Here is a 13864-nt window from a genome sequence, read left to right as displayed (position 1 = left end):
GGTGCTGGTGGTTCTGTCAGTCGCGGTGAGTCGGGCTTGTCATCGGCCCTCCGGGCTGCCAGGCCCCGTCGGTACCTCTCAGTCGGTAATGCGCCTCAGTTCTTCAGTCCGGGCTCACAGAGGCTTTTGATGAGCCCAAGTTCTCCTGAGGTACAGCTTCGGTAAGGTAGAAGTTTGATTAAGTTTTGTGTAGGTGGGTGGCTAGCAGTACGCAGGATGAGTTGCGTCTCGGAATTTGCTCTCTAGACTTCACGGAATACGTGGCCCAGTGGGGTGTCGTGGTCAAGCAGCTACAGCTTGGCTGAGGAAAAGGCTTGTGTTCCCAAGTTCGAATTCGGTTTTTGCTCATTGAGACCTTGAACAAGCTTAGCAAGGCAAATTTAGTAAAAAAAAGGGTGGTGCTGTAATTTTATCTTCCTAAGCAACCTTGTCCCAAGTAAGCCAACTTGTCATAAATAAGATGTGCGACTGTCTTATAGCCTTGTGAAAAATTAACGCAACATGAAATCCTACAGACTGAGCGAAAATGTTTGTGGCAGTTTTGTAAATTATTTCCTAAGCAAATTGGTCTGGAAACATTTCTGTTCTTCCAAATACGGGTTGATACACCGTTAAAGTTGATAGCAGGCCATCCAATGAACGCATATCAATTTAAAACAAAAAATGCTTGAATCTGCTCCACATACATCTGTTGGTTGGGCCCATTTCCTTTCTTTTGCCACCCTTCCCTGACTTGCGTCTCAGTACTTTGTTCCTTTAGTATGTTTATCGTAATATAGCTCAGGTTTACTGTCAACATTTGTATGCGTGATCATGATCCAGGCTTTAAAACAGCATCTTCAAGGTCAGATTGGTTAAATTAATGTTAGGGAAGATTATAACTGCACAACACATCAGTTTACTACTGTATTATTTTTGTAAATAGCCTTTAGTTTTGCAGATGCCTTGGGAAACTATTTTATGTAGCTGCTTGAATTGGTAATGAATTTTCAGTGATCACATGAGTAAATACTTTGTTTTGTTTTTTTAGAAGGTTATCTTATTCATGTAATTTTGGAGCGTGTAGTCAGACTGATTATATAATTAGAACTTAAACTTAGATGGCCTGCAAATATTTATTGTTTTCCTACTTGTCTTTTTGAGTCTTGTATGAGATTAGTTTTCTTCTAGAAACATACACAGATTGCTCATTGGGGGGATATGTCTGAAGTTTTGCATTGTGCATGTTACTGCTTATATACACTAAATGCATTTTAAAATTTATTTAGGTAATTATTTGTGCACACAGTAGTGCAGTTATGCTTAAGTGACTTAAAAATAGGAAGTTAGACTGAAGTAAGCCCATCTCTTATTTCATGGAGTGCTCTCTGACTTTGTTACGCAATAAATTACTGGCATCATAATACAGATAAGAAATAATGCTTTTAGTCAACTTCGCTATTGAAGTTGAAGGGGAAGAGAGGGAAGGGGCAGATCTCAAGTGAAAATCCAACGTGAGAAGTATTACAGATTGTGGCTTCACACCATCAGCTTAGGTCCAGTACTGCATCTGAGGAAGAAAAACATTTCACAATGTCATGTGGTTGAGAAGGCAGAGCATAGACACCGGATCTGTTCTGCAGAAGCCAGATTGTTCCTGGCAGTGCTCTGTTTAAGCCAGCACTGACTCTGCTGGTCCTCCTGGCTCTGGGTTCAGTGGCTCAGGCTGTTGTCTGCATGAAAAGAGGTGTTATGCCAAGCAGTCCTGGAAGCAAACAGAGCAGTGTTAGTGCATAGCTGCTTGTGAGCTAATAGGATTTTGGAGTCTGCTTGGCTCTACGGAGAGTTAGCTTTCCTAGGTCTGAACTGGAACACTGCTCACAACCTGCTAGTGAGTATGCAGAAGTGTACTGTGCTGTTGCTTGAATAATTGTCCTACTTTTGTTCATGTGGATTTGTCCATCCTTAGTCATTGCTTTATAGAAACCTTATTTTGTATTCCAGAGCATTGAAACAATTGGTTCTCATTACTTGTGTTACATAAATTGATAGGTATGAGAGGGAGGAAGAAGGAATATTACTAAGCTCTAATATACTTTTTTTCTGATGCAAGAGAAAGATTGTGAAAATTCTGACAGCTTTTTTTGTTTGTTTTTAGGTGTATGCGGTGATGAATTTAGCGTCTTACGATCGCCTCAGTCAGTTGTTTTTCGAGATGGAAGTTGGCCCATTCCTGGCGAGCGGATCCCAGATGTAGCTGCATTATCCATGGGCTTTTCTGTTGAAGAAGTATGTTTGGAGTCTTGATTTTGAAATGCCTCTAAAACTACAGACCTGATCACTTAACGTGCAGATCTTCCTGTCATGTGCTGGAATATATAAAATGTCATCCTTTTTGTCCTGAGGAACTTATGACTTGTCAGAATGTGGTTTCCAAGCACAGAGCTGTATCGGTCATATGAGCAGCAAAAGGCTGTACTAGCTGGCTAGTTTGAATCATCAACTACAGAAGGAAGTAAGCCTGTGGAGTCTTTAGGGTGATGTTCTTTAGTTCCTCTGAGACCCAACTACATGCTGTATCCCCCATCCGTAGTCATGTACTGAGAATCTGTGGAAACCGCTGTCATTTCTTGCCTACAAGCTCTGTCTGTAGGGCTCTGCTCTTGGGTACTCTGAAGACTATGAGAAATGGCTGGCAGGCATTTTGTCAGGTCAGCAACCTTGTCTGCTGAGCACAGTTAATAAGAACAAATAAAATGAAGAGTTAGGAAGTAATCCAAAGACTTGAAAACCTAATTTGTGGTAGAGTTTCCCAAATTAGGCTTTTGAACATAGCTTTAGTGATGCTTAAAGTGGGGCACATGAGTAGGAGCCCTTGGATCGAGCCCATCTTGCCTACTGAATTTTTTGCTGTACTTCAGCAGGGATGAGTGGCTGTTGAAACAGTATGTGAAAGCTTAATTGCCAGGCATCTCTAGCAGTGTCTGTGTGTGTGGCCAGAGACTTAAAGCTACCAGCTGGAATATTCTTACAATCCTGGTGAGGGAGGCCAGTTCCCATTTCTTCCATACTGCAGCTAAGCAAGAGGTCTGATAACTCTGGTTTGAATGCAGGTCCGTTTAGCCTGTGTTTTGGAATTTATCTGAAAATATCTTGCTGTCAGTTAATTACGCTTTTTTGTCATTAACCCAGTAACAGAAATTCTTATGAATAATGCTCCTAAGAAGTATATTTTGATTATTTTATGAAGAAAATACATCAGATGGTTTTGTGTGCATTGCATGTAAAGACACCCAGCAAAACAGTGGGTTTGGGCCCATTTAGACACTAGACTTTTGGCATACTGGTCATCTGGAGGTGTAACATGGTTATCATGGAAAAAGATGTTTCAGTGTTCATTTTGTGCCTTTGCCAAAGTTTGGAATTCATTTGCTGTGATGGATACGCAGCATCCTTTAAAAATAGTTCTCTATTAGTGTTATTTCAAATCCTAGAAGCAGGCAGGGAGGGAAGTGTTTAAATTACTCTACAGTTAAGCCCTGCAATTGAAAGTTATCAGCGTTGTTGCTAAGGCAGAGATCACTGTGTAGGCAGCTTCCAACCCTGGTACGGCGAATACTGCAGGGCCTAAATACTCATTTTGCTGTTTACATCAAGGCTGTAGTCTAGGAACGTAAACTGACAGTGCAGTAGGTGCTCTGTAGAGAATTTAGAATTCTTACTGCATTACATTGGGGGTTCTCAAAAACAGTCATTCAGTAATCCTCTCTTGCTAAGTTAAGATAAAACTGAACCCCTTTTTCATCCTTGATGATGCTTTAAAAGGTTTTTCTTTTGTTTCTTTGAGGTAATACAGGTCATAATGTCAATGGTGTTTAATTCTAAAATCCAAATAAATTGCTTTCATAAAACTTATATAAGCAGTTACGTCTTTTACACCGTGGAGAAATCTGTTTGAATTCATTCCAAATAGATGAATTTGTATTTTGTGCGTGCATAAACCAGCCAGGTAGCTTTTACTGTGCGCTTACTGATACAAAACTGTTGTAAGCTTCTATGCAATCTTTTTGTGGTTTTATTTAAATATGTAAGTTTTAGATTAGTAGGCTGTTGGTATGATTGGCACTTTCTTCTTTCTTCCCCCCCATTTCTTTCTGGTACTGAAAATATCAAGGTGTTAGTGTTTTAAGGTTCCTGAACCTGTTTCTGTGGTGTTTTGCAAAAGGGTTTGGTTTTTTGTTTTGTTTGTGTTTTGTTTTGTTGGTTTTTTTTTAATTTAGCCTTTACTTATTAAATACAGACTATGATATTTCTAATTTAATTATGGGAAATACCTCTTGTTATATCTGGTATGTATAATGCTTTCTCAGTGTAGACGTTGCTATGAAGTTACTTGCAGCTTTTAAACTAAGAGTTTCTTCATGGTTAACTTGAGACAGCGTTATTCAAGATGAAAGCATTCTAGTATTAACTTACTTTGCCATGAAATTTCCAATATGCTGTCCTGCACAGAGATATTAACAAGATAGTGAGTTATTTTGCTGTTATGGTGGGGGAGGGCTTCTCTCTTTCTTCCTGTGAAATACAAGGGTTTTTTTATTATTTTGAAATAGGACCTTTCCTGGCCTGGGCTTGCAGTGGGTGACCTGTTTCACAGACCACGAGCTACTGTGCTGGTAACAGTGAAGGGAGTAGACAAGCTGGCATTGCCTGTGAAAGGGATTTCTTACCCTATTGAGAATGTGAGTATCTGCGTTTGGAACTGTTGTGTGATTTCTGTGACTCTTGCGATCTCATGAGAAGTACACGATTCTACCGTAGCCCTTGACGTTTACTTATTTCTTACTTCACTTGAAGTTCGCATACCCCACTAGAATGATGGATCAGGCTGTATAGGTAAATAATCCAGTCACACTCCTGTACAAGCTGAGAGGCCTTTAAGATCACTCAGGGCCTCTTGTGTTCAGTAACTTGTTTGACCAAAGCATGTTCTCTTTGAAAGGCATCTAGTTCTAATATGTTTGTACCAAGAAGCAGAGAATCTACTGCTTCCCATGTTAACTTCTTGATTCATAGTCAGAATCATTAACTTCTACTTTTCTTGCTTCAGCTGAGTGTGTGTGATAGCATTTTATATGATGGTGATTCTTTGGTGTACTGTATCGCCCTCTAAGCAGTCTTGGAGTTTTCTTCAAGTACTTGACTGTGAAATACAGCACTTTGAAACACAATTCGATTAGACTGTATCAAAAAGAAAACAACAAACAACATTACATTTACCTGTCACTGTCTGTCTTTGCTGAGGCTCTTTTCTCACACTTGTCACAGGATGACAGAATCATTTAGGTTGGAAAGGACTTCTTGAAATCGTCTAGTCCAATCCCCTGAACAAGCAGGGTCAGACTGTCCAGAACTGTGTCCAGTCGGGTTTTGAGTGTCTCCACAGATGGAGACTCCACAACCTCTCTGGGCAACCTGTGCTAGTATTTGACCACCCTTACAGTAAAAAACTGTTTTCTTGTGTTCAGACAGAAGTTCCTGGTTTTAAATTTATGCTCATTGTATCTTCTTCTGCCATATGATTTAGTCCACATACATCTTAACAGGAACACAGTAACTTACAAAATATTGGTAACTGTACAGTGTCTACTCCTCCTTTATAAATACATTGTCTGCTTTAATCTATTTTGCTGTAGCATTGCACCAGTTTTTCATGTTGAGCTGTTTGTCCAGCATGAACCCACTGCCCTTTTCAATTAAGTTGTTTTTCAGCTTATCTCTAGTTAGTTAATTCTGCTTCTGCCTATCTTGGAAAACTGTTTTGCACTAGTTTACCATGCATTTTGGCTCTGTGCGACTGCTATGCTCCCGTTAAGAATTATTATTTATTTTATTATTTCAGTCAAACTGTGGAATCATCAGTGCCAATGTTGAATACTGTTTTGTTTAGTATTGCCACCCTGTTGCACACCCCAAGATGAGGTGATGATTTTCCTATGAAATCACTTTTACAGGTATCAGGCAGGCTTTTAATTTGTTTTAAAATATCAGTGTTTAATTGGATTGTTATGTGTCTTTACACTGAGCTCAGGTCAAATTCAGCTTGACACAGATCTGCTTTCACATCAGCTTTCAAGCACAGCTCACTGGTTCAGGCACTGTTACGTGTTGGCACTGCTGAAATGGTATCTGGACCAAAACTGATTTAGGATTGTCTGCATCTGACTGTGTAGGCATTGCTAAGTTGTGGAACCCTTAAATATACTTGAAAAAGTCTTCAGTCATATTTGCACTTGTAACTCTAATAAAGTTCTGATGTGTACAGAGTGCATATTTTCTTTATTTCCTATTAACAGGAATGAATATTCCTAAGCTTTAATTGGTTCAGTTAACTGCTGCCATGGCTTCAAATGAGCTGCCCCAAATGTATGCTGGCAAAGTACTGGTTCTCCACTATTCAAGAATAGTTTCAAATGTTCAGGACTGAGTCCATGTTCAGGACTGCTGGGTACAAATTGTCCTAGTTTACAGGCTTACTAAAATTTATTAGAAAAAATATTTTTATGCTCTTTAACTAGTGAATGGAAATGTGCTATCATCTGCTTCTCTTTAAATGAACCCGAAGTAAGTGGTTAGAAAACCAAACAGTTTTATTAGCTTTCCAGTAGTGGCACTATACCATGCTAGGATTTATTTTATTCTTAGTAATTTTATATATGGGTCTCTTTTTTTGGTGTTTCAGCAGTTAGTCTTTCTACTGGTATGTTTTCATTCATCAGTTTGCTGTGGTTCATAACTTTGCATTTGCACTAAGATTGGTTTCCCCATTTGTATTGCTTCTATATTTGTTGGTCTTGCTTTACTGATAAACAAGGCTATATACTCTTAGCTTAAGTAAGCCTCTTAATTACACAGTCATGGCCCCTTGGAGTTCTTAAAACACATTGCATCTGCCATATATACAAAGAAATTGTCTTTTCTTAGATACACAGGTTGATGTTTTGTTTTGTGCATTGGCTCCTATTATTTGTTATTATCACTTTGGAAATATTCATACTTTTTGCTCAAAAAGAGGTTGTCCTATTTTTTCCAGACTTCTGAGTTCAGCAAATTATCTCCTTTTATATCATTATGCCCTGTTTTACCTTACTAAACTTTGTCTTCTAGGCTGTTCCTTTCAGTCTTGACAGTGTTGCGAATGCTATTCATACTTTGTTCTCTGAGGAAACCCCTGTGGTCTTGCAGCTGGCCCCCAGTGAGGAAGTGAGTATTGCTTCACTTCTGATTCCAGATGTTTTAAATAGTAAACCTCTCTCCACTTGTGTGGCTGGAGCAAAACCAATTAATTACATAAAATAATGATTGCATTGGAGAGAGATTGCAAGTATGATTTATTAATAACGTGTGACTGGAAAAACTAAAAACTAACCCCTGTTGCTATTAAACAATGGCTGTTCCTGCAGAGAGTGTACATGGTGGGCAAGGCAAACTCCGTATTTGAAGATCTTTCTGTCACGCTGCGCCAACTGCGAAACCGCTTATTCCAGGACAACTCCATTCTCAGCTCCCTTCCTCTGAACTCCCTCAGCAGAAACAATGAGGTAAAAACTTTAATCAGTGGGAACTTTAATGATTTTTTCCTAATATTCTTAGTTAGCTTGTGCTTTTCCTCTTCCCGCTTCCCCCACCTTACTTTACCTAGGAGAATCCACTCTAATTTTTTCTAACTGAATTCTAGGAAGTAAGTTTTAAGGTTTTTTTGTAATAACTTAATTGAAAGAGCCATTTCTTCCTATATGTTCTGATGCTGTAACAGACATAACCTGATATAAAATACTGTAACTTGCAACATAATTTGACTTCCCTAACTTTGGTTTCATCAAAGAAAATGCCTGTCTCTTTCTTTCTGCCTCTTCTCCCAGGTTGACTTGCTCTTTCTGTCAGAACTACAAGTCCTGCATGATATTGCAAGCCTGGTAAGGTTTTTTGAAACGCTTTCCCCATCTTGTGTCACAAACTTGAGAGTTCTCCTTTAAAGGTAGAGGAGCCCTAGCCAGGATACTTGGCAACCAGTGATATATATTCAAGTGTGTCATCGGTTGGTTGCATCAGTTTAAATAGTTAATTCTCAAGCTGTTTGTATCTGTCACTGGCATAAGAAAATGAGAACCTCAATCATCTGTAGTTTCTTTTGTATTGTGTTTGGTGAGAACAGGGGTAATTCTGAGCTGCTCTTTCTCCATGCTCAGACACAGGAAGTACTCAACGAAGAATTTGCTGGGGCGTTCCTTGTTTTCTTACCTGAAAAGTATAATGGTAGTTCAGAACATGTTCTTTGCCCTGTCCACCATTTTACTTTAAAATATCACCGTAACTTTTTATCTGCAAAGACTACAGTGACTTTGTAGCATGAATAATGATGGTGGTAGCAATGTTCCAATGCAGGGGTGAGCTTTTAATTGTTATGATCTTTTTACTAAGAAGCTACCGTCTTGTTTGTTGCTGTGGTTTTGGTTTTGTTTTGGGGTTTTTCGGTTGGGGTGGGTTTTTTGGGTTTTCTTGTTTGTTTGTTTTTTCCTTTAAGCTGCTGCCCTCAGCTACTTAAAAGTGAAGGAAGCAGTCATGAAAAACTCTGTAAGTTCACGTTAGGTGAAGGGCAAGTGGAGAGAAATGGTGCTCTTGAGAAAATGAGGTAGAACAACTTGTTTTTGTCTTGCAGACTAGATAGGAACTCTCAGTAGATGGCTTTCAGGGACTGTTCTTTTGTGCAGGCAAATGAATGTCAAGTGTTGCAGCTTTACACCTGTAGAAGTGCAAGAGTATCACTACTACTCTGAGATAATTTGGATTATATTGGTTGGATTTTATGACAATGGGATTATACTCCTTAAGTAAACTACTTTTGTATGTGGGCAACAGCACAGTAGAAGTTGCAACCTACTCAGTTTTGCAAGAGCCAGCTTCAGTGGAGTGAATAGTAGTATCCAAGTATTGTAGTTATGTATTTTTTTTTTTCCTCCAAGTTTTATTTTTACAGGAGTTACAGAACAAGGATTCTGATGTGAATAAGTGTAATGTTTCTTTTTAGTAGAGCTCTATATTACATGTATATAACATCATGTTAGGAATAGATGCTACATGATGATCATCTGCTTTCTTCTGTAGAATAAGAAAAGAAACAATTGTGGACACCTTCTAGTTAAGTTAGCAAGAAATTCAACTTCGTAATCAATATGGAATATGACTGTGCAGAGTGAGGCTGGATTAGTCCCAGCAAACTGATTTTGTGAAATGTGTTTTTTAAAGTAACCTGTGTATGAATTAATTTCTTTCTGCCCTCAATGGTGTGCCAAAGCTGTCTCGACACAAGCACTTAGCCAAAGATCACTCTCCAGACCTGTATTCTTTGGAATTGGCTGGTTTGGAAGAGGTTGGAAAACGATATGGGGAAGACTCTCAGCAGTTCAAGGATGCTTCTCAAATTCTTGTAGACTCTTTGCAAAAGGTATACTTTCTACCTAATAAAACTCACAGGAATACTAAGGAAATAATTTTTTATGTTAAATACAAGGGAGTTGGTTTATTTACTGTGACTGAATTGTCACTTCATTAGTGATGGCTTGACTGATGCTTGTTTTTGTTGTTTGGTTTTTAAAATGCAGTTGTTCAGTTATAAAATCGAATGTTACAATTTGTCACTCTGAAAAGTGTTGACATGATTCTACAATGTGTTGGATATTCTGCGTAAAGGAGTAGGGATATATTGAAACCGTATATCGACATGACTCAATATGTTTGTTTTTCCTAAATAAATATCTTGCATTTAAAACCGCCAGTATGTCTCTCAAAAACTGGCTCACAGAAATGTGGAAATATCTTTATCCCAGGGTACAGTGGTTAGTTTCCTCTTGCCCACAAAGCTGTATAAATCTAAAGTTCCAAGTCTCTAAAATAACTACTGTTCATCTGTCAGTAAGATCAAGAAAGTAATTCTTTAGCAGGTCTTACATAATCATTAGATAAAATCTTAAAGGCCAGTCACTTTTGAGAGCTTCAAAAGCATGATGGAAAAGTGTTAAAATTAATTTTCTAAGCCAAATAACTGTTTTCTCTAAACATTGCTCTTTGGCCTCTTTGCAGTTAAGCAAACATATTTAAATACTAGACATGTTAGTCTTTGGACCAGATTAAAATATTCAAGTTCATAATTCCCCAGTGGAAGGCTGAGAACCTAAATATTTTGTTGAAACTGACAGACATACAATTGGGAAACTATAAGGCGGTGGGCCTTTTGGCAAAGGGATGAAAGAATGAGCTTCAGCCCAGAAAGCAGTCATAAGCTACTGTCTGCTGAACAGTGGTTGGTTGAGAGGTTTTAAAGAGATGTTGTAACCCGGTTGAAAGTTGGCACTGTCCTAGTGGAATTCTAAAATAGTGTAAATTTTTAGAAATTTCCATAAGCTTCTTATTCCTGAAGCTGACATCTTATGGTTTACTACATCTTGCTGACAAACCTCTACTTAATTCCTGGCTACAGTGTAGGTTTTAAATTAAATTAGTTTTGCTTTTCCAGTTTGCAGATGAGATGTTTAATCTGTATAGCGGGAATGCAGTAGTAGAAGTGGTGGCAGTAAAGACATTTAATTCTCCCCTCACGAGGAAGAGTCGCTCCATTCTCCAGTCTTCACAGGTAGTAGATGCACATTTTTCTATGTATCATTTATTAAAAGTGATCCAAACCACATCACTTCTTCACTTGAGCGTAACTTTTTTAAGGGACCACAATACTGACTATGATTTAGGTATGGGTGCGAAGAGGTCAGCTTACCTGTCTTGATCTTCACTTAATTATCTAGTAATTTAGGTTGAAGAGGGCCTCTGGAGGTCATCTAGTCCAACCTACTGTTCAAAGCAGGATTAATTTAGGAGTTAGATCAGGCTGCTCAGGTCCTCTTCCAGCCAAGTTCTTGAAAAATTCATGACTGGAAGTCCCACAGCCTCTCTGGAGAGCTTGTTCCAAAGTCTTGTTAGAATTTGCATTTCTGCCATTTTCTCCCCAATACAGTACTGCATGCAAGTCTTGCGTCCCGGGTGGAGAAATAATTGTTTTCCTTGACTGGCTGCCTACAAGCCGGATGTAGCCCAGAGTGCAGTTGCCCTGTGTCATTTCAGGGGCACAGTGCTGACTCCTGTTAACCTTGTCTGCCAGGACCTCCAGGTTCCTCTCTGCAGAGCTGCTGCCCAGCTGGTCAGTCCCCAGCCTGTGCTGTCACATGGTGACACCTGTCCCAGGTGCAAGGCTTTATGTTCATCCTAACTGAATTTCATGAGGCTCCTGTCAGCCCATTTCTTTGGATTCTATTAATGTCAGTCACATAACCACTTTTGCATTTTATGCCCTAGCACCAGAATTGTCTATACAAAAATGGCATTTCTCCTATTCAGATTGTTCAGATTTTCGATGTACTCGGAATGCGTTTTGTATGCAAGCTAACTTTAAATTAATGCACATTTTCTTTATTGCAGAGCAAAACAGAAAATCCATATAACCTTGCCTATCCATACAACTACAACTACTCTGTAATCTTCAACATTATTCTGTGGATGATGATAGGTCTGGCTTTAGCTGTGATAGTTATCTCCTACAACCTCTGGAACATGGATCCTGGGTATGACAGCATTATTTATAGGATGACAAATCAGAAGATAAGAATGGATTGAACTGCACTGTATTTTGGCGCAAGGAAATGATGAAGAGTAAGGTCTCCTTTAAAATGAGTGGAAAGCAAATATTCTGACATGGTTAATTGTGGAATTTTTTTAAAGGTGTATTTATTTATAAGTATTTTTTTTCCCTCTCAAGCCTATTTTAAATGTTAGTAGTAGCACCAGGTGGGATTTAGAAATTGAAATCTGCTTGTTTAAAAAAAAAAAAAAGAACAATCCCCAAAGTAGCTGTTATTAAAGTAACATCATTCCATTTTTTTATCATGTAACATGAGTTTTTGAAATGCCCTGTACTGCCTGTGACTGTGCAAAACGGATGAATTGAAATTATGATAGCAACATGTTGTTTGAAACTTTTACACTGGAAGATTAGAAATTATAGCTAAATTGTTGTGTTGTATATTATGAACCAGTTGTAAATGTTTGATGTAAATATTTATAATGGCTATATGTAACTTCAGAGAGGATAGTAATTATTCTTTAGTAAAATACTAAATACAGAAATATTTCTACAAGGCTACGATTCTAGTGGCACAAATGGCATTTTGATCTCATGTTGACAGCTCAGATGTGAGCTGTAGACAGAAGGATCCTTTACCTAGAACTTCAATGATTTGGAGGTAAATAACACTAGTGTGGCTGGTCTATACAGTGGAGAGTCTATAAATATTGAAGTAGCACCAGTCTGATCATGGTCTGACGTCACGTACAGTTGAAAGTTCCTACTATGATGCTTCATATTCCTTCCATTTGTGTTGATGTTATTAAAAAAAAAAAATCAATTCTTTTTGATGATGAGTGGACCAACATTTGATTTAAATATACCTGGATTATAGTCCTGCTTCAACGATTCAATAAAACAAAGAACAGTTGTTCTTCAATGCATTTTTTTTCTTTGTGGCTTCATAGGTGTGGCTACTTCTATTTAGTATTAGCTCAGCTAATAGAGTAGGTGCCGGCACCCTCCTATGTGTGACAGTGGGCCTAAGTCTATAACAGTTTAGTTTTAACTGTCTTTCAAAAGCAAATGTTGGAAGATCGCCTTGTATGGATTAATTTTCCTAAACCAAATAGTGAGTGTAGTTAAAACAAGTGGTTAATCTCTGGCTTGAATTTTTTTTCAGAACTACCTACTTTTCAGAAACTCATTTGCTTTTGTGGTAAAAAGAATTCTTCCAGACTACAGCAACGTGAATGGAAACTACTTTTTTCATCTTGTTATCCTCTACTGTGCTTAACTTTCCCTATTGTTAGGAGAGATTTTTTTTTTTCCACTTCTGGAAAAGATCTGCTTATTGAATTAATTTCACTCATTTATTGGGAATGTCAGATTTGGAGGGGTTGAAGTTGTTCGTGTCTTGGAGATCCTGGACAATGCTTCACGTTGAATTGAGTAACATACAGCAGCTTTTCCCAAATCGAGGAAATCCAGTTTCGTATATGTTACAGTCATTTGAAATTACTTTTCATGGCACTTAATCTGGGTGATTAAGATCAATAGATAGAAAGGAAGAGATGGACTGCCAGTTTCTCTGACAAGAATGTGTAATCTAATTATTGAACGATCTGTAACACACTTGCAGTGTTTTTATGAGAATCAAATCCGTCTGGTGAAGCTGTACAACTTTATTACAACAACAATTAAAATACAGCTCTATCATCCGGTCTGGTAGGCAGAACCCTAATGTTTTAAGTAAGCTTTTACTCGATAGTCTATATGTTGTTTTAAATTTCTTTGACTGTTTTGAGTTCACTTAATATGGAAGACAATAACCTAGAACTTCAGCTGGAAGCATGATCTAGGGTAAGGAAGGATTAGTGGAATCTCTCCAACTAAACTGTACCTTAAAAAATTATGTATGTGGCAGGAGGAATAATGACCACTGTCAGATTGCAGGGACCAGTTTGGAGTGAAAGGTTAACAAACACAAAGGTAAAGCAAAGGTAAATGCTCTGGAAATACTTAGAAGCTTACATGGTTTTCAGCTGTCTTGGACATAAGGCAGTTGAAATGGAGTAAGCCGCTTTATGGGATTCTACTTGTCCTAAACAATACTAAGAGGTTTAAAATGTTAAAATACTCTTTAAATAACAGTGCTGCAATAGGTTCCTTGATATTTTAAATCACTCTTTGAAACTTCAAATTGCTGATTCACAG

The 13864-nt window shown here is 38.2% G+C and overlaps 1 protein-coding gene across 1 annotated transcript; it reads left to right on the top strand.

The window, feature by feature from the left end:
• Positions 1–2149: 2149 nt before the first annotated feature.
• ATP6AP2 (ATPase, H+ transporting, lysosomal accessory protein 2) lies at positions 2150–12583 on the top strand. Its single transcript, XM_009887227.1, is given in 11 exon segments — positions 2150–2207; positions 2210–2268; positions 4593–4721; positions 7147–7242; positions 7443–7580; positions 7902–7955; positions 9335–9350; positions 9353–9419; positions 9421–9484; positions 10553–10669; positions 11506–12583. Coding segments are annotated over 11 exon segments (993 nt in total). The 3' UTR covers positions 11701–12583.
• Positions 12584–13864: the final 1281 nt, after the last annotated feature.

This window comes from Charadrius vociferus, unplaced genomic scaffold (genome assembly GCF_000708025.1).
Source record: "Charadrius vociferus isolate BGI_N301 unplaced genomic scaffold, ASM70802v2 scaffold1226, whole genome shotgun sequence".
Classification (NCBI taxonomy): Eukaryota; Metazoa; Chordata; class Aves; order Charadriiformes; family Charadriidae; genus Charadrius; species Charadrius vociferus.
This window is presented reverse-complemented; position numbering and strand designations above follow the sequence as displayed.